This window comes from Chiloscyllium plagiosum, chromosome 30 (assembly GCF_004010195.1).
Source record: "Chiloscyllium plagiosum isolate BGI_BamShark_2017 chromosome 30, ASM401019v2, whole genome shotgun sequence".
Lineage (NCBI taxonomy): Eukaryota > Metazoa > Chordata > Chondrichthyes > Orectolobiformes > Hemiscylliidae > Chiloscyllium > Chiloscyllium plagiosum.
In genome coordinates this window covers 36,002,083-36,027,706 of record NC_057739.1, presented here as the reverse complement: position 1 = coordinate 36,027,706, position 25,624 = coordinate 36,002,083, and the positions used below count along the sequence as shown (strand labels likewise).

Sequence of the window (25,624 nt, the reverse complement as noted above, 5' to 3'; positions counted from 1 at the left end):
GGCCGAGAGAAAGTGAGGGCTGCAGATGCTGAAGATGAGAGTTGAATAGTGTAGTCATGGAAAAGCACAGCAAGTTGGTGGCATCCGAGGGGCAGGAGAGTTGACGTTTCAGGCATAAATCCTTCATCAGGAAAGTTGGGGTTAAGGGAGAGGAAAGGGTGCGAAGAAATAAATATGAGAGTGGGGATGGAGCTGTGTGGAAGGTAGCTTGGAAGACGATAGGTAGATGCAGGTGGGGTGTGATGGTGATCTGTCGGAGAGGACGGTGAAGTGGATAGGTGATAGGACAGCTGGAAACTTCAAACTGTACAGTATCAACGTTGACCTCACCAAATTCCAAATATCCCCTCACCAACCTCTCCCAGATCCAACCGTTCAACCTCGCACTGCCCTCTTGAACTGAACTAATTGTCCATCTTCCTTCCCAACTATCCACTCCACCCTCCCCTCCGACATATCACAATCAATCCCACCTACATATTCTTATCGCCTTCCCAGTGACCCTCCCACCAGCCCAGCCCAGTATTTATCTTTCAGCCCCATTGCCCCCTCACCACATTCCTGACGATCTCCACCCTCTCCTCCCTGACCTATCACCTTCATCTCCTTCCCCCCTGACCTATTGTACTCTATGCCACTTTCTCCCCACCCCCCCCCTCCTCTAGCTTATCTCTCCACGCTTCAGGCTCTCTGCCTTTATTCCTGATGAAGGGCTTTTGCCCGAAACGTCGATTTTGCCTGTCCTCGGATGCTGCCTGAATTGCTGTGCTCTTCCAGCACCACTGATCCAGAATCTGGTTTCCAGCATCTGCAGTCATTGTTTTTACCATCTAGAAGCTTCCGTCTAAGGTGTTTGCGTTACCTGTCAAACTCATCTTTCAGACTTTTACTTTGTTTAAAAAAAAATCACAACACGAGGTTATCGTCCAACAGACTGGATTATAATCTGGTGTTAAATGATGTTTAATTTTGTCCACCCCAGTCCAACACTGGCACCTCAACATCATGTCCTTTACTTATACTGCTATATTCCCTACTCGCCCCCTTTAATTTTTTTCACGTATTGTCAAGTGGATCGTTTTGCATTTACTCACGCAGGCGCACAGGAGACCGAGACGAGACCCTTATGATTGATGTCAATATCGCCGCCTTCACTCTGTCCTGGGTCGGGGGAGCCGCTCGCAGGGCGGACCTTCTCGCGGTAGGGAAACCTCAACGGGGCGGATCCTTTGTCCAGGGCCCAACCTCCGCGCGGCACCCCGGACCCAAAGAGAGATCACACACTCATCTTCATTTCCTCCCCACCACCCACCCTGCAAACAACCACGTCCGCGGAAAAAAATGAAGACGGTTCGGATATTCGGTCGGGTTGGAGTTCGGTTTTTGTTTTCCACTGAGGAAATTGACTGAACCAAAATCGAACGAACTGATCGACTGGACTATTCAAGTTTTGGCGCAAAATCTCCAACTGGCGGATTTGCAGCCAGCAGGGATCGTGCCCTTTCCGGCTCGCGTGTGACGTCACTTCCTCCGGGGAGGGGGAATGTTTGTTCCTGAGGGGAGAATACCCCTCCTTGCTCCCCCCCTCACCAAAAAACACTAAACAAACAAATTAACTCCGAACAGGGACTGGCCCGTGTGAATAAAGCCCGCGGAGGCAGAGTGCGGCCCGCTGCTCGGGAGGTGAGCTGGGACTGGCTGCGCGGTGTGTTTCTTTCAGTCAATGAACTGCCCTGGCTTAGTGTTCATCGGCATCAGCTTGGATTTTACACCTCCAGAGTTTGGGATCCCGTGATCAGCTGAGAATTGTCGGCAGACTGGGATCAGCTGAGAGTAGAACCTTGGGAATAGCCGGTACACCGGGATCAGCTGGGAGTAATACACTAGAATCAGTTGGGAATGGCCCGGCAGTCTGTGATCAGCTGGGAGTAATGCTCTGGGATCAGCTGGGAATGGCCGGCACACTGGGATCACTTGGGAGTAATATCCTGGGATCAGTTGGGAATGGCTGGTAGGCTGGGATCACCTGGCAATGGCCAGCAGACTGGAATCACTTGGGAGTAATAACCCAGGATCAGCTGGGAATGGCTGGCAGCATGTGATTTGTGGGAATGACTGGCTGTCTGGATTCTGGGCAATTGCTGGCAGGGCGGCTCTGATAAGAATGGCATCCTGGGATCTACTGGGAGTGACTGACAGCTCAGACTTGTGTTGAATTCCTGCTTGACTGGGCTTAGATGAGAATTGCAACCTGGAATCTGCTGACAATGGCTAGACACTTGGAACTTGCTGGGATTAACAGCTAGAGTTCTGGTGGGAATATATTGGTCGCCATATATACAGATAGCAGTCAGCTGGCCACTCTGGTAGCCATGAGCCTGCAGTTTGGACTTTGGTGTCTTTGGCTAACAACCATGGTTTTGTTGACCATGAACTGACAGCTGGGGAATCAGTATCAGTCAGTCTGGTAATCAGGGCATTAGTGATTTTTGCAAATCCAATGCACATTGATTATAGTTGGTTTGCTCTTGGTCATTAACTCAGGGTTGGCAAATGCTTGCAGCGTTTAGAAGGCATAGTTTGGGGAACAGTAGATGTGAAATGGAACTGCCATGATTGGGGCATCTGAAATGCAACACCTAGTAATTATTTTGTCATTTAGTTATTCTCATCTGGTGAATCATATTTTCCACCTCTGAAAATGTGAGGACATTGAAAATTTGCCCATGTTTCAAATCACAGCTAGTCTCATTTATCTATCCTCGCTAATCTACATTGACTCCTGTTCAAGCAGCATCTTGACTCTCAATTATGAGCTTTGATTTTGAATCCCTCTATGCTCTGTACCTCCAGATCTCTGTAATATCCTCTGGGTGCACATCTCTAAGAAATCTTGGTGTTTCTAGTCCTGGCCTTTTAGATTTCTCCACAACTAGTGGCTTTGCCTTCAGTTACCTCGACCTCGAGCTCTGAAATTCTCTAAAACCCTTGCTATATGTCTTCACCTCTCCTTCTTGTTTTCCTCCTATTAAGGCACAAGTTAAATGTTTTTTCTTTGACCAAATGTTTAGTCATCTAACATAATATATATTTGTTGGGGCAGTATCACATTTTGTTTTATAATGTTCCTGCTAAGCATCTTGTGATATTTCATTGCATTAAAACCATTAAATACATACACAATGAATTGTTATCAAAATGGCAATAAATCCAGAAGCGGTAGATGATCAGATTTAAAAGTATACAGAATTTGGATGGTTTAGAGTCTGACAACTGAAAGGCTCCAGTGCAGTAAGTAATCTGTTGTGATGATCACCTACTAGACTGAATTACACTGTCACCTCATTGTGACTAAGTATGTATGCAGAGCTAATAAGTAGGCAGGTATTTTGTTGCCCAGCAGTCTCTGCTGCAAAAGCTTTTCTCTGTAGACATGTGGTGAAGACAAGATCAAACACAACTGTTAATGCTGCTTTGATTGATTAAAGTTCAGGTTAACAACATGTCAATCTGCCATTCAACAATGGGTTGCTATCCTCAATTGCTATTCGCTGTTGAAGACTTTTATTTCTTCAACTGAGCTACAGGAAAAAGGGTACTTAGCAAGGCTAAAATGTTCATTGTCATATTGGCCAGAGTCATCATCGAGTAGCTGTCCAGTGATTCAGTTGAGAATTGATTGAAGCCATAATTGAGTTGATAGAGAGTTGGTATATCAACAGTGAGGAAGCCAAAGGACTGGTGACTGTGGACCAAATGTGTGAGGATGCTTGTTGTCGTTTGCTGGTTCATGGTCATTGACAAGAAACGAGTTTGTTATTAAAAGCAAGTTCAATCATAAACTCATAGATGCTTACAGCACAGAGGAAACCATTCAGCTCAGTGTGTCTGGACTGGACATCTAAATGTTACAAATGTTTCTCACTCAACCACTTTTTTTAGGTAGAGCATTTCAAATTCCCACCATCCTCCATGTGAAATTTCAATTCTCATTCTAATTTTCTATTCCTACCTTAAATCTATAAATGAGAAAAGTGCCTTCATTTCTACCGTATATATATATATATTCCTCATAATCCTATAGAACTAACCTGGGCAGCATACTAGTAAATCTCTTGTGTACCCTCTCCAGTGCAATCTACAACGTGGTGATCACAATTACACACATTAACTCCAGTTATGGCCTAATCAGTTCTAACGTAACCTCCCTGCTCTTGGCCAGGTCATTGATCTCCTGCAGTTTATTGTTATCCTCCCTATTTGCACTATATCAAACTTCTTGATCATACCCTCTACATTTAAGTCCAAGTCATTCACATGTGCCATAAATAGCATGATTACCTGACCCAATGTTCAGACATGTGCAACCCCACTGGAAATAATCTTTCAATCACAGAAACATACCTCTTACATCATCCTTACATTTTTGACCAATCTGCTACCTTATCAAAAGTCTTGCTGTAGCCCATGTGGGCCAAATCAAATGCATTGCCCTCTTTATTAATACTTTGTGAAAATTGACACAATGGAAATAGTATAGATTTCAGGATAAAGGACTGTGAAATATTTAAAGAAATAAACAGAAAGAGAGAGAGAGAAGATACTAGCATGGTTAGAAGCCTTAAAAATGAATACATCCACAATCTATTTATTTTGATAATATACTGGCAGTAGATTCCCTTCTTGAGCACGAGGTGAGTACCCAGTGATGTCCTCTCCACTGTCACTTGGATAAAATCAGACATTGGGAAGGGATTTTTGATTTCGGTGAGTATCATTGGAAGAAAAGAATAGTTTACTGCTTCTGCTTGTAATTCTATGGGCCAAGCATATGTATTTTTCTTAAAAATAGTCTCACCATCTGTGGGGACAGAAAAAGTTATTGTTTGAAGTCAAATCTGACTATTCTGAAAAGGAGTCATTTGACTCGAAGGAGAGTCCTGTTCAACTCAACACTTTAATTCAGTTTCTTTCTCCAAAGATATGCTGCCAAACCTGCTGATTATTACATCATTTGCTGTAATTTTTTAGATTTCTGCTTTTATATAGGTGTTTTACACTTTGTCTTGTCTGTATGATCCCTTCATGAAATGCACAAATTATGTACCCTAATAATTACACAGATTCGTCTTTATGTGCAATAACTTTTGGAGATGTGGAAGAAAAATAATTATAGATCCATAAATCAGTGTCAGTCATACTTACTTTATAAAAGTAGAAAGTGAAGCTTATACACTTTTTCACATAGTGTGTGGCATGTAAATGGAATGAACTGTCAGAGGAAGTGGTAGATACAGGTACTGATACAACATTTAAAAGACATTTGAACAGGTATATGAATAGGAAAGGTTTGCAGGGATATGGGCCAAACACAGGCAAATGGGACTAGGTTAGTCAGCAGAGGCAAGTTGGACTGAAGGGTCTGTTTCCAAGCTGTATGATTCTTTGACTCTGTTGAGAAAGGCAAAGGAGCAGATATCAGTACAATGTTCGATCCAAGCTGTGTGGCTGTGCAGCCACTTCAAGGGTCTGTGCATGCCAATCAGTGTGCTGACTCATTGACTTTCAGTTATGGAAGTTACTGCCGCTAATGGACCTCAGAGGTTCATGCTGAGGTTTTTTTTTAATAATGAAAAGGAAGGGACGAACCAAGAAATTAGACACCATTAAGTGCAGCCTCAGTGGTGGGAAATTTATTGGAGAGACTTTTGAGACATGGAATCTATCTTCACTTGGAGACATGAATTAATCATGGATAGTCAGTATGAATTTGTCAAAGGAATGTCATGTTTGATAAATTTGAATTTTTTGAGGAGGTAATCAGGAAGCCCCAGCAGCTCAGTCCCCAGATAGCTCCATCTTTGTCTCACTCAATAGAGGGGGATACATCTCACTTGGGCCTGCAGATTTATCCATTTTTTTTAAGCTACTAAACTTGCCCCTCTCTCTCTCTCTCTCTCTCTCTCTCTCTGTCTCTCATATTTCACCGTCCTCCACTCTGTTCTCTATACCTGTTTGACCATTTCTTTTGTGAACTCCAATGCAAAGAATTCATTGAGGACTGTGCTTATGCGTCCTGGGTCTACAGACAGATCACCTCTATGGTTGCTAGTGGGCCTTACTCTTTCCATAGTTGGTTTTGAGCTAGCTGCCTGAGGAATGAGTGGAACTCCGAAAGCTTGCGGTTTCAAATAAACCTGTTGGAGTATTACCTGGTATCGTGTGATTTTTGGCTTTGTCCGTCCCAGACCAGCATCTCTATATTGAAAAATCATCGGCATAGCAGACATCGACACATACCAACAGGTGGTGACAGACCGCATGCCACAGTTAGAAAACAGGATCATTTATACATTGAAAAACCTCAAACAGACTGGACAGATAACCAAGACAGACTACCTCAGAATGAAACCAGCGCCCTCCACTTTTACTGATTTCCCCAAGATGCATAAACCAAACAACCGCTTCAGGCCCATGGTTTCCCTACCAGGTGCACTGACACACAAGGAATTACAACGGAGACTGAAACACCTCATAGATGGATCAACCCCCACCATCCACTCAGCCTGGGAATTCCTCAACAACATCAAAATGGATGACAATGAAATTATTATGGTTTTCTTTGATGTTATAGCACTTCACTTCCATTGACATTCCACGAGCAAAAGAAATCCTCACCGCTTTACTAGAAGAACCAGTAACGCTGAACCCCAACAACTCCATCAGCAAGGACAATATGCTCAAACTACTAAACTTACACATCACGACTCACTTCGTCTTTAATGGCCAAGAATATCAAAAAGTCAATGGCACACCCATGGGATCACCCATCTCAGGACTCAGCAGAAGGAGTCATGCAAAGACTGGAACACAGCCCTTCCCCTGATCCAACCAAAGCTATAGATCTGACAGTGGACAATACATTTGCCATCATCAAATGCACAAAGTTAGAAGAAACACACCATCTCATCAATAACATACTCACCGTATTAAAATCACCAGAGAAGAGGTATACAACAATAAATTCCCATTCCTAGACATCATGGTGGGACGAGTGACCAACAGTGAATTTCTAACCAATGTCTATAGGAAGAACATCCACGTGGACCAAATCCTTAATTACAACAGCAATCACCCCAACACCCACAAACAGAGCTAATGTCAGGACACTATTTAAAAAAGCTATAACGCATTGCAACTTACCAGAGCTTCGCAAAAATGAGGAAGAACACCTACATAAGGTCTTCACAGACGAGTGGACAGACAGCACCAAGAGGACACTATGCCCTAATACACTGGTCACTCTACCCTATATTAAGAACATATCAGAAATGACAACCAGATTCCTACAACCACTAGGAATCATTGTTGCACACCAACCGACAGCCACAGTATGCCAACTAATTACAAGGATGAAAGACCTCATACCCACAACATGCAGGAGCAACGTAATATACAAAATCCTATGTAAAGACTGCCATTGATACCACATCTAACAGGCCGGAAGAAAACCAACAGTCCGGATACACAAACACCAACTAGCAGCTAAATGGCACAACCAATTCTCCCTTATCTCAGTACATACAGACAATGAACGCCATCAATTTGACTGGGACAATGTAACCAATCTAGGACAAGCTAACCAGAGGTATGCATGGGAATTTCTAGAGGCCTGGTTTTCAACTCAGAATGCCATCAAGCATGTAGAAATAGACCCCATATACAAACCACTGCAGAGCAAAACTGGAATGACACAACCCACCTTAACAAACCATATAATTATCAAATAGAGTGGAACAACAACACTTCACCGAAGTCGCACTGATGATGTTACATAGCATGGTGACGGAACGTTTGCGTGTCAACCAGCCAGCTTGGTGAGCAAACCAACGACCACACCTCAGTGTGTGCATTTGCAAGTTGGAACACTGTCCAGGAGGCCAAGTGGCAAATGTAAGTGCCTTGGGCTGTCTCCCACTGGTCGCCAGTGGAAATATCAGACTATAGACACAAAAAAGATCCTGTCCTGGCAAAACTAAAACAGCCAGCAGTGATGGGGGAAACAAAAGGGCCATTGCATCAAGAATTTAAACCTGTTGTGGTTCTGTTCGCCAAACTGGGAATTTGTGTTGCAGACGTTTCATCCCCTGTCTAGGTGACATCCTCAGTGCTTGGGACGCCCCTGTGAAGCGCTTCTGTGATCTTTCTTCCGGCATTTGTAGTGGTTTCAATCTGCCGCTTCCGGTTGTCAGTTCCAGCTGTCTGTTGCAGTGGTCGGTATATTGGGTCTAGGTCGATGTGCTTATTGATTGAATCTGTGGATGAGTGCCATGCCTCTAGGAATTCCCTGGCTGTTCTCTGTTTGGCTTGTCCTATAATAGTAGTGTTGTCCCAGTCGAATTCATGTTGCTTGTCATCTGCGTGTGTGGCTACTAAGGGTAGCTGGTCGTATCGTTTCGTGGCTAGTTGGTGTTCATGGATGCGGATCGTTAGCTGTCTTCCTGTTTGTCCTATGTAGTGTTTTGTGCAGTCCTTGCATGGGATTTTGTACATTACATTGGTTTTGCTCATGCTGGGTATTGGGTCCTTCGTTCTGGTCATCATCTTTCAGAATTCCCTGTAGTTGTTCTGTGACATCTATGACCCTGATATCTGGGAGATAATATGCCATCTTGAAGTCACGTTGACAGTTGCAGAGGTACCCAACAACTTCCCTCATAACAAATCCCTGAATGCCATTGTCCTTCCAAACTTCTTTTTCTGTCTCTGAGCAGCTGGACCGTCTACAGTGCCTTGACTCTGGCCTCCACAGAGGAGCCATCATTCTCAACATTTTCCAAGACTGAAAAGTAGTTTGTGAGGGAGATGCATGCGGGGATCATGTGGAAACCTGTTTCAAAATGAACAACTGTCATGCTATACAATGAATTACTGGTCAATGTTTGGTTCCTTTTTTTTGTCAAAAAGCCAACATAGTATTCTTGGAGAAAAGTAAGTTCAGTCACTTTTACGTAGATTTGTATTTTTAATTAAAGCCGATAAAAGTCCCTTACAAATTGACACAAAAACTGGGATAAGTAAGGTGATTTTATACCCTCATTGCACCCAGGTCTTGAGGTAGCAATAATAATTTTGCCACATCTTTCCCCCTGCCATTGGTCCACAGCTACTGAAGACATTTTGCTTACTAAGTGACAGTCATTCTGTTTGAAAATTTGGATTGTTTTTCATGTGAGATTTAATGCTGTTCAATGGATAATGTGTACAAATGGAGAAAGAAAGTTGCTTTGTAATGTTGTAATTTTAGTGAAGCAAAATGGTTGTTGTGTAATTTTCTGTTGTAGCAAGACTTGTGTTATCTCATTATCGATATATCATTGCAGTTGATAGGTAATTAGCATTCTTAACATTTTGCCCTTTGTCATTTGATGCAACAATGTCCTCGCCTCAAAAATGAGCCCAGGCAAGCAAATAAAAATATCTTTGCCCTTCTATACAGCAAAAGAAATGCAAGACTAATTATGCAAGTAAAATATGGAATTATTGAATACTTCCAGTACTGCATTTTCCTGTGAAATGTTAGTGAACAAAACCAGTTCCACAGTATAACCTCTTAAATTAAGAATAGCACAAAGCTGTATACCTGGCTGATAAACCTTTGTCCTTTGGAGTTTACATTTGTGTCAAAGGAGTGCATTTAGATATAAGTGAGCAATAGTACCTCAACCTATCTGCGAGTATTGCAGCATCTTGAGATGGTGGGCACAATGTCTCCGCTTAACGTTTTATTTGTTTTTGTCTATTGGAGCCAACTTACTAAAAGCTACACTGCATTAGGCCTCTGACATTCCATGTTTCCAGATAATATATAAATATTTAGACAACACATCATTTTATAAAAGCAAACTATTTTTAAACTCATCTAAAATTTCCATTTTGATGAAGCTGCAGACATGGAGGTCACAGTGCCTCTATTGTGCAAGAGATCTGAGAACAATAAGTTCAAGGTAAGGTTCACTGACATCCTTTTAAAATGTCCTTGTTCTATATTGAAAGTCAAAATCTTGCTGTGCTTTGGGATTAAGATACTGGAAGAATTGTGGAGTTTGGAGCCGCCTGGCAGTCATACTGTCTGATATAAAAGGAAGTTCTATTGAAAACTTCTCATCAACTGGCTAGACTCTTCCTATTGTGTTGTACTCTATTGCCAAGCTTTACACATGCAATTGTTCTAAGATGTGTGGTGCAGTGAATCTGACGACAAACTTGGGAGCCAAGACCTAATAGTATTTGAGGCGTAGCAACTACCCATCCTGTTCGTTAACTTTGTTTACTGTTTTTGATTTTATTATTTTAGCAGTAGAATGAAGCTTCTGACTTGATGTAAAATTGTTCTAGGTTGTTCAAAACACCTGTGATTTTAGTTTTAGCTGATATTTTTCTCCCTGTGCATTCGGGGTCCTTTTCAATCTTTGTCACTGTAGAGTTATGGAGGTCTATCCATTTTTGACTCTGCAACTAGTTGTTGCTTCATTATCAAGGAGACCTATAACAGTCTTCTTGTGAGCATGTCCATTTTAACAAAGGCTTAAAATAAATAGAGTTCACCATGTGATGAGCAGTAGGGATAAATGCACCATTGAGCCAAAAGCACCAATTTTCCTTTTCAGCAATGCTATCCAACACAGCATGTGGTATAGGATAATACCAAAACAGCAGAAATGTGATGTGGTATAAGTTGCCCTCAGTTTTGGTTATATCTTCATAATGAAGCCTTTTCCCCACATTAAAGGAGCAACTCTGATGATTTGTCCTGAAGGCAATTTTAAAAGTAATGTAAGTTAGTGACCAACTCATAAGTTTATTTACCCATTTTGCAGGTGAGAAAGTAAAGGAACGAAGGAGTACTGCTTAAAATGGAGTACTACTTATAGCTGTGATGCTTTTGCCCTCCTGATTATTCTTTTTGTTCTCAATTTGTAATTCTGTTTCTACAGCTGATATTAAAATATCTGAACTTACCAGGTATGTAGATGACTACCACATAACTGCCATTTATACTGTAATTCATTTCATAGTATTTAAATCTATGAAGAATATAAGAGGAAGGAGAAATAAACATGCACCCTCTGTTATAGCATAGAACTTGGAAAATGTACTTTTTGTTTTCCTCCAGGGTCAATGGTGGAAATGGCAGAAAAGTTGAGAATTATAACAATGTAATAATGCAACCATGACCTTCCTATTCCCAAAATGTTGTTTTAGGCTGCCCATTTCAAATTTATGGGAGTCACTAAAGTTCTGTTTTCCTCCCTTGTGTCAGATTGTAAATTTCAACTGATATGAAAAACTGGAGCAGTGCAACTATTGACCAAATGAGTATGAGTATATCCATCACAGAATTTAATCTTTGTGGTTAAGTTTGTTCAGTTTGAAATCTATATTTAAGACTCCCTTTGAAGTCTAATTATTGACTCCATTGCCCGTCAGTCTTGATACATAATTTATCCCTATTTCTGTTTCATTGAACGTGAAATTGTCAAAGGTCAGTGTTCCCTTGATTAAGAGCTTAGACTCTGATTATAAACACAGCACTGACACTGCACAAAGAGTGTAAACAGAACGATGTTGATTATAAACCCTTCTGATATTGATGCATCACCATACAAATGCTGTGTATAGGAACTTCTTCCATTTCTGGCTATCAAAGCTTTTTTTGATCAACCTGAAACAAGTATGAAACACAGTATGTAATTTAAGTTTTCAAACAAAACTAGTGTAGAAATTCACAGAGTCTGTATTCTGATATTAAGTGTATTTCAAATACCCAATTTTGAGGTTTAAGCAGCAATTGTTCAGTGAGAATGTAGTCCGAGGTATATTCAGGAATGCTGCTGATTTTTAACCAGCAAAAGACATGCAGCTCACCTGTTCAGAACACAGATGGGGTTGAAGCTACTTATCCAGTCAGACCAACCCTACTTCTCAGTTATTGGCTTGCAAAATGTCTAGTGGGAAGAAACCAAGCCTCCAGGCTGGGTATACTTTCCAAGATGCACAGTGCTTTTTTTTAATACCAAATGCTATAATCTTTTTAAGTAGCCACTACTAACATTAACATAATGCCAATCGAACAATCTAAGCTAATATTTTGCTAATAGCAACAAGACATAGGACAGTGAAAGTGATTGACGAATTTGGGATGCTTGTGGATAAATGGAGATGAACATGAACATTTACATAATTGCAGTATCTTACATTCTCCCACTGCAAAACAATGTATTATGTGTGCACTGTGGTGTTGTGGTAAGGAAACACAGTTACTTGCATAAATTGCTTTAATTTACAATCTCTTCCCAAAACACCACTTTTGAAAGTGTTGATCTGTGCAATTGGAGTGCAATTCCCCAGGCAGCTATTGTTTTTGGACAGTTTGTCCACATATATGGCGTTTGCGTGTAAATCTTGACTGATTTTTCTTGCCAAGCAAACCAGATTCTGTCCACACCTGTTGCAGTCCTAGTAACTGTCAGTGTACCCTGTGATGGTTGGATTTTTCTTCTCCCTATATCTTGTATTCCGTGGCCAAATTCAGCACTATCACTGGGAGATAACAATCTACAGTAGTCCAGAAAACGGTTTCCCAAAATGTAAGCTCTGCAGCGATAATGACCACCACTGAGGCCTATCAAGTCGTAACTGTGCTTTCATTTATATGTAACCCCTCCCCTCCACTTTAGCAAGTATTTCTCTCCCCACAAGTCTCACTTGGGGTTCTCAACACTTTGCAGGCTTCAATAGGGTTCACTGTTGATGGAGAAATCTGGTTGGGAAGCATTAGATTGAAGACTTAACCGAGAAGCTTTCTGATCTTATAGCTCAGACGGAGTCATTAAGCCTGTATATAGAATATATAAGATAGAATTGTGAGCTTATCTGGGATGTTTGACCTTCCAGTTTCTGGGGGGAAAAGTTAAAACGTTAACAGAAGTTTTGTTAAGCCTACAGGTGTAATACACATTCTGCTGATCAACAACAGAATGAGAAGTATATTGTATGAGAACAGGTTATGAATTATTTCTCTTATTTTTTTGTTTGGAGATTTGCTGAGTTTTATGGTTATATGGAATGTCAGTTTTTTTTATTCCTGTCGCTTAATTTCCATAATTTATCTGACCTTCGATGAATTTGATTAATACCTATATAATAGACAGCAACACTGGAGAACTGAATGGGCTATTTTTCGTTCACGTCTGTTTTTGTCAAAATCAGTTTTCAGGACAGAAGTTTGTATAATCCTGAAGTTTATGGAAATGACTATTTTAATTTATCAGTTAAGCCAAGGGGTAAAGCTCATCTTCACATTTAATAACTTATGAACTGGACAATAGTTTGCGTCATTGAAAGTAATATTTTGGTACAATTCAGGATATGTTTAGAACGTGCATTAGAATTTATAATTTAGTTACATATTATAAAGTTAGGGGAGATAAAAATATCAGTGGAAAAATCTTCATGAGTTTCAAATGTGACATTCCAGGAAGAAACCAGTGTGAAAACTTTCTTAATGAAAGCATAGTACTCAGCAAGTTTGAACGCATCTATGGTAAAAGAATCGGTTAAAATCTTGAGTCCAATATGACTTCTTCAAATCCTTCCTTCGATTCAGTATATTCTACAAGTGGAAGCTGTTAAATAGTATGATCCTTACATTGTCAATTACAGGTTTGCATTTCCCAAGTAGAAATAATCCATTAGACTTAAAGTTTGAGATGGCTAGGTGGGAATATCTTGTGGTAAAGTACCTAGTAATAGGAGTGGGTCTCAGTGTCGCTCCTGTGTTCTGTTTATATGGTGTCATACCAGCTCTGTTATGAATGAATTTCAATAATAGCATATCTATCATGATGATTTACAGTTTGCAGTACTTAAAATTGTGTTATTGAAGAATCTAATACAGAGCTTTAATGAACATGAATCAGGACTAAAATGCTAGAATGGGGAGGTTGCTGAGAGCAAGGATTGGGATAAAGTACAAACTTAGAGTCATAGAGATGTACAGCATGGAAACAAACCCTTCGGTCCAACCCGACCATGCCGACCAGATATCTCAACCCAATCTAGTCCCACCTGCCAGCACCCGGCTCATATCCCTCCAAACCCTTCCTATTCATATACCCATCCAAATGCCACTTAAATGTTGCAATTGTACCAGCCTCCACCACTTCCTCTGGCAGCTCATTCCATACACGTACCACTCTCTGTGTGAAAAAGTTGTCCCGTAGGTCTCTTTCCCCTCTCACCCTAAACCTATACCCTCTAGTTTTGGACTCCCTGACCCCAGCAAAAAGACTTTGTCTATTTACCCTATCCATGTCCTTCACAATTTTGTATACCTCTATAAGGTCATCCCTCAGCCTCCGACAGTCCAGGGATAACAGCCCCGGCCTGTTCAGCCTCTTCCTATAGCTCAAATCCTCCAACCCTCGCAAATCCTTGTAAATCTTTTTCTGAACCCTTTCAAGTTTCACAACATCTTTCCAATAGGAAGAAGAACAGTATTGCATGCAATATTCCAACAGTGGCCTAACCAATGTCCTGTACAGCCGTGACATGACCTCCCAATTCCTGTACTCAATACTCTGACCAATAAAGGGGAGCATACCAAAAGCCTTCTTCACTATCCTATCTATCTGCGACTCCACTTTCAAGGAGTAATGAACCTGCACTCCAAGGTCTCTTTGTTCAGCAACACTCCCTAGGACCTTACCATTAAGTGTATGAGTCCTGCTAAGATTTGCTTTCCCAAAATGCAGCACCTTGCATTTAACTGAATTAAACTCCACCTCTGTACAGCCGCAACATGACCTCCCAACTCCTGTACTCAATACTCTGACCAATAAAGGAAAGCATACCAAATGCCACCTTCACTATCCTATCTACCTGCAACGCCACTTTCAAGGAGCTATGAACCTGCACTTTATTCAGCAACACTCCCTAGGACCTTACCATTAAGTATATAAGTCCTGCTAAGATTTGCTTTCCCAAAATGCAGCACCTTGCATTTATCTGAAACTCCATCTACCACTTCTCAGCCCATTGGCCCATCTGGTCAAACTTCTGTGGAGATCCATTGTTAGTCGGATAAACTTTGACCAAGTGCATTACATTCCACATTGTCAAGTCATTTAGCTTTCTAATTAATTCTACCTCTGAAATTTCAGTGTTGGCAACTGCTCCTATGGCGCTAAGAGAGTACAAGGTACCCAGAGTTGGTGGGGATCGAGCACAGAGGGCTGTCTGCCTGGTACACAGAGCATCAGAGGACAGATAACAACCAGCAACACGGTGAGTGAATGGAAGTGTAGATCTTCACCAAACAGAATGAGAGAAAAGGTTAAATCTATTAGAAAAGATATAGCCAGATTTGCATATCACTGAACTACAATTAACTATGTAAGGATCAAAATCAGAATTTAGAAATAATTTCAATGCATAATAAAATTCTGAGAATTTCTGTTTTTACATAGAGAAATATCCTTTGCTAAGTACAATAAGTACGATGATATAGCTTTCCTTAATATGCAGATTAATAGGAAACCAAGTGAGACTTTAAAACTACTTCTGCACAAGTCAACAACAATGATTGCTTATGGTGAAGATAAGGGGCAGTCAAGCAGTTAGGGGAAACGCTAAACCATAAAAACACAACTTGAATAGTTTATGAAGTCAGCTGAGTCCTGTTCTTGTACTCTGTGTTTTGTGTGCTGTTTTGTTTCAGAACACTGGAGCTACAGACACCAATAGTCTGACTTGAATCATTGCAAATGATATAGGCTGAGGGAGTATGAAAAAGATATTGTTAAGTTGTGGAGCAAAACTTAGAGGCAGAGTTGATTGTAGAATTAATCAGCATGCTGCAAAGAACTAAACTCCACCTTCAGTTGTATCAACAAATCAAACTTGATGTTGGATCTTCATTTTCAAAGCAGTTTCTGCTTACCAGAATATTTGACAGACTACTTAATAAGGTAAATGCAAATGCAAGTAACTACATTGTCAGTTCAGGTATTGCACATACCTGAAAAAGTTATGCTGACATTTATTGGCTAGTTTTTTTTAAATATGTGTTGCAACTTTAAAGTTGATATAATGTCCCTGAATGATGTGGAATTATGTAGTCCATTCAGTTAGCAATATAAGATATACATATATATATATGATTTGGATGGCCTGGTTTGAGACTTCCCTGCAATGGAAAGAAAAGGGTTGGGCAACCAGTCTGTTGGTCTGCTACTCCCACAGCTTTTGAGGACTAAGCCAAAATGAAGTCAACAGCCAAACCTGAGACCGTTTCCCTTCATGTAAAGAAAATCTATTAGAAATCGGAACCAATAAAAGGTCACTAACCTGAAACAGGAACTTTGTTTTTTAACACAAATGCTGCCTAGCTGCTGCATATTTCAAATTTTCAGTATTTGTATTATTTTGCTTTAGTAACATATTTCCACTCTAGTTTTAGTGGCACAAATTGCCTGGTAGTTCTGAACAAGGTTGAAATTGGCAAGGGGAAAAATTGAAAGACTTCACAGAAAAATGAGCTGTGATCTTTTAGACATGTAAATTAAACTGTGTTCCATTTAAGATTTTGAAAATAAGTTTTTTTTGCAGTTTCTGAACATCACATTACTTGTTTCATTGTCTTTTCTTAATAAGGTCAATTAGAAATGTAAACATGTTTGCTTTATTAATTGTTGTTTCTGTCTCCTAATTTCAGTTACATATTGTACAGCATTAACACTCAGTGCAATAAATTTCAAACTTAAGTAAAATTTGACCTTGCCATATTTGGTCAGGAGTAATAGAACTGTAGAACTGAAGACAGTGAAAATGACCTTGTTATTGTGTTATTTTATATTTGAACTGACTGGTTGGACCACAATGATCTTTACAGTTTGATGCATTCCTAATTTGTTGATGCAGTATTGTCAAGTTCGAAAAATCACAATGTATGTTTACCACTTAGATAGATATAAGCTTGTACTGTTAATGTCACCTATATAAATATATTATAGTTTTGGGTAAATGTGTAGATGTGTGTGTATAATAGTTTTATATATATAAATATAGTAAGTCATCTTCACTGTTACAAGACACTTTAAATCAAAAATGTACCTTTCACACATTAATTTGGCTGGTTGTCACTATACTTCCATGTATTTTAAACTAAGTGTTAAGCTTGATCATCAGTGAATATCAGAGATTATTAATTTCAGTATTTAATATTCTTTACATCTTTATCGTTTCACTTTCTATGGTAGTCTACATGTGACAATAAAATCTATTTCTAATTCTAAAGATAGTGCGGTGTTAACCCATTGATAATTACTTTTAACATGATCAAATCAGAGGTTGGTCACAATCATAGCACTATCTCTTTCATTTGACAACAGTAAAACTTCTCAAGGTATAAATTTCTTCAGCACTAGAAATACATTCACTGCCTTTATATCCCTTTGACCCTGCAGCCTTCTGTGCATTCTTGCTTCCTCAGCCTTATCATTAAGGCTGTGCCTTTAGTCAATCTCCAGCATCTGCAGACCTCACTTTCTCCTCATAAATTTCTTCAGCACTAGAAACACATTCACTGCCTTTATATCCCTTTGACCCTGCAGCCTTCTGTGCATTCTTGCTTCCTCAGCCTTATCATTAAGGCTGTGCCTTTAGTCAACCAGGCTGCATGCTTTGGAATTTTCAGTCTAAATCTTTCTAACTTGGTTAGAATCTTTCTAAAACCTCCACCTTTGTTCAAGTTCTTGATCATCATTTGTATATCCTCCTTTGGCTCAGCCTTTGTTTCTTTCCTTCTTAATGTTTGAAGTTCTTTTAGAATATTCTTTTGCTAAAAGTGCCATAAAGTAGAAGTTATTGTTGTGATATTGCAGTCGATTATATTGACCAAAGAAGAGAACTTGCAGTAGAATGTAGGGACTGGGTAGGCGAAAACACTGCGATGTGCACAGGACAGATTCTTTTTCTAGTAATACCATAAATGTTCAATTGTTTGTTATGTTAAAGAATTCATCTTGGCACAGAAAAATTGACAAGGATACCGAATCATTGACAAGGTTACGCATTTGCTTAAAATCAAGCTGTCAAAACATCCATTGCCTACAGATATGTCCTACACTAAATTTATGTAAAGTGCTGTCATTTGGTTTAGCAAGATCCAATGTTAAGAGAAATAGGTCTACTTTCATGTGGATGAGATCTGTTTTTGGCTAGTCAGTGTTACTTTGTGGAAGTGATGATGTCTGTTTATAATATAATGAGCTTGCTGGCTCAGGATCTGTCATCTGCGAGTTTTAGTGCAGTCTGTAATGTAGGATCTGTATACTTCATATGCAACGGTCGATAGAATTCTAAGATACTGAGGTGGGGTGTAACATGTAAAATATTTTGTTCTTAGCAAGGCAATATTTAGCTCCATCTGGAGTACGATGTGGAGTTTTGGTTACCATTTTGCAGGAAAAAGGGGAAAGCAAAGTATTGGAAAAGTACAACAATGAATCATTTGTTTGATGCCTGGCAATAGGACATTTGAGATTTGAGAAGAAACTACAGAAACTAATTTTGATTACAGTAGAATACAGTAGTTCCTCCCCATCCCGTACCTGCAGGGGATATGTTCCATAACCTACCACAGAAGCCAGAAACCACAGATAGGAGTGAACCCATTCGTTTCAACAGGAAACTTATCCTTCCCTGCAGCCCTCTGATCCCTGGTTCCGGAAGGTTCCCTGTAATATGTTCAGGCCACAGTAAACCGAGGATATTTGAAACTGCGGGAAACTATTCCATGGATACGGGGGTCGCCCTGTATAAGACTGAAAATTGATAAGATTAATACAAGCTTAATAAACTATTTACTTGGTTTCAAGAATCGAACAGTGACCATAAGGAGGCAGAGGGGAAAATGTATAGACAAATCAGACATAGCTTTCACATGGTGGTTTTTGGAATTGACTAGTAAGAAAATTATTTGATGAGTATTCATAGTAAAGTCTGAGACCAATCACATTGACCAAATGGTCTTTTCTGGTTTTCCCTACTGCATTCTTTCTAAATAATAGCTTTCAAAAGCATATGGAAACTGACAGATTTTTCTGAGAAAGTATTTAAACTTGTGAAACAAAGCAACACAAAAATATTTGCAACTGGCATTTATATCATGCTTTATTATTACAGAGATTATATGAAGTACAAAATATCCCAAGTTACTTGGATATATTATGAATATTATGAACATAATTTGAAACTGAGCCATGTTAGGTGATCTTAGGAAAGGTGGTTACAAGAATAGGTTAGACGCTGGGAATAATGTGTGTAACTCGCTGTCTGACTCGACAAAGCCTGTCTGCCATATAGAAGACATAATGCAAGCATATGATAAAACACTTTCAACTTACCCCGCTGAGTTCAGCTGCAACAAACAAGAAGCTTGACACTACCCAGGACAAAGTTGTCTCCTTGATTGGCACTCACCCCATTCACCAGCTTCAACAGTTTCTCCCTCCTCCACTGATACACAGAGGTGGGCATTATGTGCCATCTACAAGCTGCACTGAAGCACCTTCCCAATCCCCAACTTGTAGATTTAAAAAGACAAGGGCAGTAGATATATGGAAATACAACCACCTACAACTTCACCTACATGATGCACATCATCCTATCACTGAAAACTATATTGTGGTTCCTTCAGGAAAATGAATCAAAATCCTGGAGCTCTCTTCCCAACAGCACTATGGATGTAACTACACACCAATGACAAAATCAACATTCTCCTTTAAGACCTTCTTTAATACCCACATTCTTGATCAAGCTTTTTATTTTTTTTCTGTATTCACTTTTGACTCAGCCTTCATTTCTTTCCCGATGACTGTCTGGAGTACTTTTGGAACTTTCTACTTTGTTAAAGATGCTATATAGATAGACGTTATTGTAATTGTGGTTTTGCAGCTGATTATATTGGCCAAGCAAGAAAACTAACAGAACACTAATTGCTCTGCTTGAGGAAACCCATTGTGATGTCTGCTTGAGACATTTCCTTCTTCTGACAATACCATAAATGCCAAATTAAACATAATGGTTCAAGACAGCTCACCACAACATTCTTGAGGGTAATTAGGGATAGGCATTCCAACAGCACCCACACCCCATGAATGAATATTTTAAAAATCCTTGGCCATATTTTTTTGTAATCTTTAGATTGTGGAATTTTGTGTCAGATGATCATCTGATTTGGTGAATCATTCACAAGTCAGCTGATGCAAGGCATCTAGTTTACCTAGTGCTTGCCAGATCTGTAATGCCTATGATTGTGTAATGCTGACACTGTACAGTAGTGGGTTTAAGATTAGTACACTTGCAAATCATTTAACAAGGAAATTGACAATGCAAGAAAGCCATTCAGCCTATCAATCCTACTCCATTCAGTGTCCTTGTATGTTTTTTTACTTCATGACACCTATGGAAGTTCTGAGACTTGAAAGGGTTCAGAAAATATTTCCAAGGATGTTGTTCGGGTTGGAGGGTTTGATCTATCGTAAGAGGCTAAATAAGCTGGGGTTATTTTACCTGGGGTGTTGGGGGCTGAGGGGTGACCTTAAAGGGGTTTATAACATCATGAGGGACATGGATAGGGTGAATAAACAAGATCTTTTCCCAGGAATGGGGGAGTCTAAAACTAGAGGGTGTAATTTAAAGGTGAGAGGGGAAAGATTTAAAAGGTACCTCAGAGGCAACTTTTCATGCAGAGGGCAGTGCATGTATGGAATGAGCTGCTGGAGGCTGGTACAATTACAACATTTAAAAGGCATCTCGATGGGTCTAGGAATAGGAAGGGTTTAGAGGGATGTGGGCTAAATGCTGGCAAATGGGACTAGATTAATCTAGGAAATCTGGTCAGCGTGGATGAGTTGATCAAAGGGTCTGTTTCCGTGCTGTACAACTCTATGATTCTATCATCCACTACTTTAGGAATGTGAAGTTTCTTCGATCTTCCTCGAAAGAAGAAATCTTGCACTGATATAATTACTTCTCCTAAGATTATAATCTTGAATAATTTCAAGACAAATCTTGAAAACTAATTTATCAACAGAATGTTAATCCATCTATGACATATTATTTTTATTTATATTGTCAAATTTCCAAAGCTGGAGTAGTGCGTACAGTTTTGGGCACCATACTTCAGAAATGATATGAATGGATTGGATAGAGTGCTCAACGGTTACAAAGATAATTCCAGAAGTGAGTAACTTCATTTATGAAGATTGACAGGAGGTTAGGGCTGATTTCATTGTAGAGGACAAGGTTGAGAGTGACTTGATTAAAGATAAAATCATGAAGGATATGAATAGGATAGTTGAGGGAAACCGTTCCCATTTAGGGATACAAGTAGTTAATAGAGAGATGTTGATAAGTTGAGTAAGTAGGCAGAAAAGTTGTTATATGACCTGGGAAAATGTGAAGTATTTCATTTTGGAAGGGAGAACAGAAGAACAGAATGATTTAAATGGAAAAAACTGCAACACAAAAAGGTGGTTAGTAAGGTCAGATCACATTGGATGTAGGGGGACTTAGCCAATTGGTACAAAATTGGCTTGAAGGTAGGAGACAGAGGATGGTGGTAGAGTATTGCTTTTCAGACTGGACGCCTGAAACCAGCAGTATGCCACAAGAATTGGTGCTTGGTCTACTGTTTTACAACACTTTTTTGATTAGATTAGATTAGATTAGATTCCCTACAGTGTGGAAACAGGCCCTTCGGCCCAACAAGTCCACACTGACTCTCCTAAGAGTAACCCCCCAGACCCATTCACCTACTCCCTAATAATGCACCTATCACTATGGACAATTTAGGATGGCCAATTCGCCTAACCCGCACATCTTTGGACTGTGGGAGGAAACCTGAGCACCCGGAGGAAACCCATGCAGACACAGGGAGAATGTGCAAACTCCACGCAGACAGTCGCCCAAGGCTGGAATCGAACCCTGGTCCCTGGTGCTGCGAGGCAGCAGTGCTAACCACTGAGCCACTGTGCCGCCCGGCAATTGTATAAATGATTTGGATGTGAATATAGGTGGCATGGTTTGTAAGTTTGCAGATGACACCAAAATTAGTAGTGTAGTGGACAGTGAAGAAGGATATCTCAGAATAAAATGGGACCTTAATCAGATGAACCAATAGGCTGAGGAGTGGCAGATGGAGTTTAATTTAGATAAATGTGAGGTGTTGCATTTTGATAAGGCAAACCAAGGCAGGACTTAAACAGTTAATAATAGGGCCCTGTCGAACAAAGACACCTAAGAGTGCAGTGCATAATTCCTTGAAAGTGGAGTTGCAGGCAGACAGGGTGGTGAAGAAGGCATTTGGCATATTTGCCTTATTGGTTAGAATATTGAATACAGGAGCTGCGAGGTCATGTTGCAGCTGTACAGTACATTGGTGAGGCCACTTTTGGAACACTGCATTCAATTTTGGTCACTCTTCTATAGGAAGGCAGTTGTTAAACTTAAGAAGATTCAGAAAAGATTTACAAGGATGTTGCCAGGAATGGAGAGTTTGAATTATAAGTAGGGGTTGAATAGGCTGGTGCCATTTTTCTGGACCATTGGAGGTTGAGGGGTGACCTAGAAGTTTACAAAATCATGAGGGACATAAATAGGGTGACTAGCCAAGATCCTTTCCCTGCGGTGTGGCAAGTCCAAAATTAGAGGGGATAGGTTTAGGGTGAGAGTAGAATGGTTTAAAAAGGACTTGAAGGGTAACTTTTTTCATGCAGGGGTGGGGTGTACATGGAACAAGTTGCCAGAGGAAGTGGCTGAGGTGGTATAATTCCAACATTTAAATGGCATCTTGTTGGGTATATGAATAGGGTGGGTTTAGAGGGATATGGGCCAAATGTTGGCAAATGGGACTAGGTCAGAGTGGGATGTCTGGTCAATGCGGATGAGTTAGACTGAGGGATCTGTTTCTGTACTGCATGATTCTATGAGTTGGGTGTGTTTTGCATGAAACACAAAAGGTAGCACACAGGTGCAGCAAGCAGTCAGAAAGGTTAATGGAACATTGGTCCTTATTTCAAGTGCATTGGAATGTAAGAATAAAGAAAATACTGCAATTGTACAAAGTGCTGGTGAAATGAGACAATGTCTATAGTACTGAGAATAGTTTTGGACCTCTTAAGAGAAAATATTATTTAGTTGAAGGCAGTTCAGAAAAGGTTTACTTGAATGATCTCTGTACAGAGAGATTACCTTATGAGCAAAGATTAAGCAGGTTCCAACTGAACTCATTGGAATACAGAAGAATGAAAGGTGATCTCATTGTAACACATAGGGTTCTATTGAATGGCAGGGCTGGTTTGAGGGCCCAAATGGCCTACTCATTTTCCTATTTCTTATTGTATTATGGTAAAGGGATTGAGAATGAGGGGGCACAGATTTAAAGTAATTTACAAAAGAAGTAAGTGTGATGTGAGAAAAAATATTTTCAAACAGCAAATGGTTCGGATCTGGAATGCCTGTCTGAAAGTGCAGTAGAGTGAGACATTCACTAGTGCATTACTTGATTATTTGCATGGAAACAATATGCAGGGTTGCAGGGAATAGACGGAAGGATGTCATTGGTCGTTTTGCTCATTTAGAGAGTTGACACATATGTGATGGAGAAAATGAGGACTGCAGATACAGGAGATCAAAGTCGAGAGTGTGGTGCTGGAAAAGTACAACAGGTCAGGCAGCGTACGAGGGGCAGGAGAATCGACGTCTCAGGCAAGAGCCCTTCATCAGGAATGAGGCTTGTGAGCTGAGTGGGTAGAGAGATAAATGGGAGTGGGTGGGGCTGGGGAGAAGGTAGCTGAGATTGCAATAGGTAGATGGAGGTGAGGGTAATGGTGATACGTCAGAGAGGAGGATGGAGTAAATAGGTGTATGAAGGAAGATGGACAGGTAGGAAAGGTCATGAGGGTGGTGCTGAGTTGGAAGCCTGGACTTCACTAGTTTTTTCATTTCCCCTTCCCCACTTTATCCCAGTTCCAACCTTTCAGCTCGGCAGCTAATGACGTCCACATCCCGCAATGGAGCTTTGAAAGAAAAACAGTGAAAGTATATTTTTTAAATTTAGTTTTATCATTCAACTCTATTTTCTGGACTGGTCTTTATTTAATCGGTTAGAATTTGGGAAATAAATTCTACTCTGTTATATTTTATGCTAAAATGCAAATTGAGTATTATCTAATTATATTGAGTTAAGGTTAATAGCACAGCAATGACTGAATTTAGTCTTTCTAATAAAAGCTGAACCATTAAACAATTGATTTAATAGACTTTGAGGAATAGACTGTACTTGGGACAAGTAATTATTTTGGGGAAATTTGAATTACTGAATGGCTGAACAATACCAGACTTTTGTGTATGTTTGAACAGAAAAACAAAACTTGGGATCACAGTGGCCTTTGGTAAGAGTGAAAAAGGATCCCAATATATTGCTCTTGATTGTCTCTAAAGTCTTCAATTAATGTGAAGCAGATATCTGGGCTGTATCAAACATTCATTTAATTACAATTTAACAGACTATTCTAACCCAAGATCACTTCTTGATAAAGTCACATTTAGAATATTACATGAAATATGAAATGCTCCAACTTTTTGAAAAAATGCCATGAATGAAAAGGAAAAGAAAATAAATTTGTACATTTGAATCAACTGAAAACACTTAAGTTTGCAGCTGGTCCTAACAGCATCTAAAGAGACCTGGGGTATTTTTTTATTTTAATTTAAAAGAGCAGGAAAGCACTGAAGAGTGCACAGAGGGCAACTGGTGATAAATGGTTTGTAACTTAGATTTTAGTTGTGAAGAGACCAGTTATTTAAGTATGGACTCTGATGGGAAAACTGTAGGGCACTAGTACAGAATTAAAGGTTAGACAAGGTTTTGTACTTTATAGAACTAGCTAGTCAAATAATCTGCAACTATGATTTCACTCCCAAAATATCACCTCAATTTATCCAGGCTAAAATGTACTTCCTACTTGTCTGACTGTTCTACTAGCTTCTTATCTTATATGACATTGCTTTTTGCTCAGTAAACTCTTTCAGCTATCAAAAGGGACAAATTTGCACTGTATTAAGGAACAGCCATTCTCCACTATGGGAAACTTTTCACATTTTCAACTTTACACTCTCTATGCCCTTGTAACTTGACTTGAATATTCTGTTCGCCGAATTTGAGTTGCAGACGTTTCGTCCCCTGTCTAGGTGACATCCTCAGTGCTTTGGAGCCTCCTGTGAAGCGCTTCTGTGATCTTTCCTCCGGCATTTGTAGTGGTTTGAATCTGCCGCTTCCGGTTGTCAGTTCCAGCTGTCCGTTGCAGTGGTCGGTATATTGGGTCCAGGTCGATGTGCTTATTGATAGAATCTGTAGATCAGCCAGGGAATTCCTAGAGGCAATGGCACTCATCCACAGATTCAATCAAGAAGCACATCGATCTGGACCCAATATACCGACCACTGCAACGGACAGCTGGAACTGACAACCGGAAGCGGCAGATACAAACCACTA

General features: G+C 40.0%; 3 protein-coding genes across 7 annotated transcripts in view; 2 read left to right on the top strand and 1 right to left on the bottom strand.

Annotated features, from left to right (window-relative positions):
- The window catches only part of LOC122564913 (kynurenine--oxoglutarate transaminase 1-like), a 56,685-nt gene extending 55,209 nt beyond the window's left edge, over nt 1–1,476 (bottom strand). For 3 of the 5 annotated variants that reach the window (XM_043720373.1, XM_043720372.1, XM_043720377.1), the window contains exon 1: nt 1,095–1,474. The gene's annotated coding sequence lies outside the window, so the exon portion shown is untranslated. Of the gene's footprint in view, nt 1–1,094 lie in introns of all 5 variants that reach the window. The other 2 variants (XM_043720375.1, XM_043720378.1) reach the window with 2 other exon arrangements.
- A 20-nt stretch (nt 1,477–1,496) lies between these two features.
- Nucleotides 1,497–25,624, top strand: part of LOC122564911 (volume-regulated anion channel subunit LRRC8D-like) — an 84,781-nt gene continuing 60,653 nt past the window's right edge. The window contains exons 1-2 of the mRNA XM_043720369.1: nt 1,497–1,683; nt 15,225–15,348. The gene's annotated coding sequence lies outside the window, so the exon portion shown is untranslated. The remainder of the gene's footprint in view (nt 1,684–15,224; nt 15,349–25,624) is intronic.
- lrrc8aa (leucine rich repeat containing 8 VRAC subunit Aa) overlaps nt 15,928–25,624 on the top strand; it is a 55,277-nt gene continuing 45,580 nt past the window's right edge. Inside the window, exon 1 of the mRNA XM_043720370.1 lies at nt 15,928–16,031. Coding sequence (XP_043576305.1) covers nt 15,967–16,031 — 65 coding nt within the window. The 5' untranslated portion in view covers nt 15,928–15,966. The remainder of the gene's footprint in view (nt 16,032–25,624) is intronic.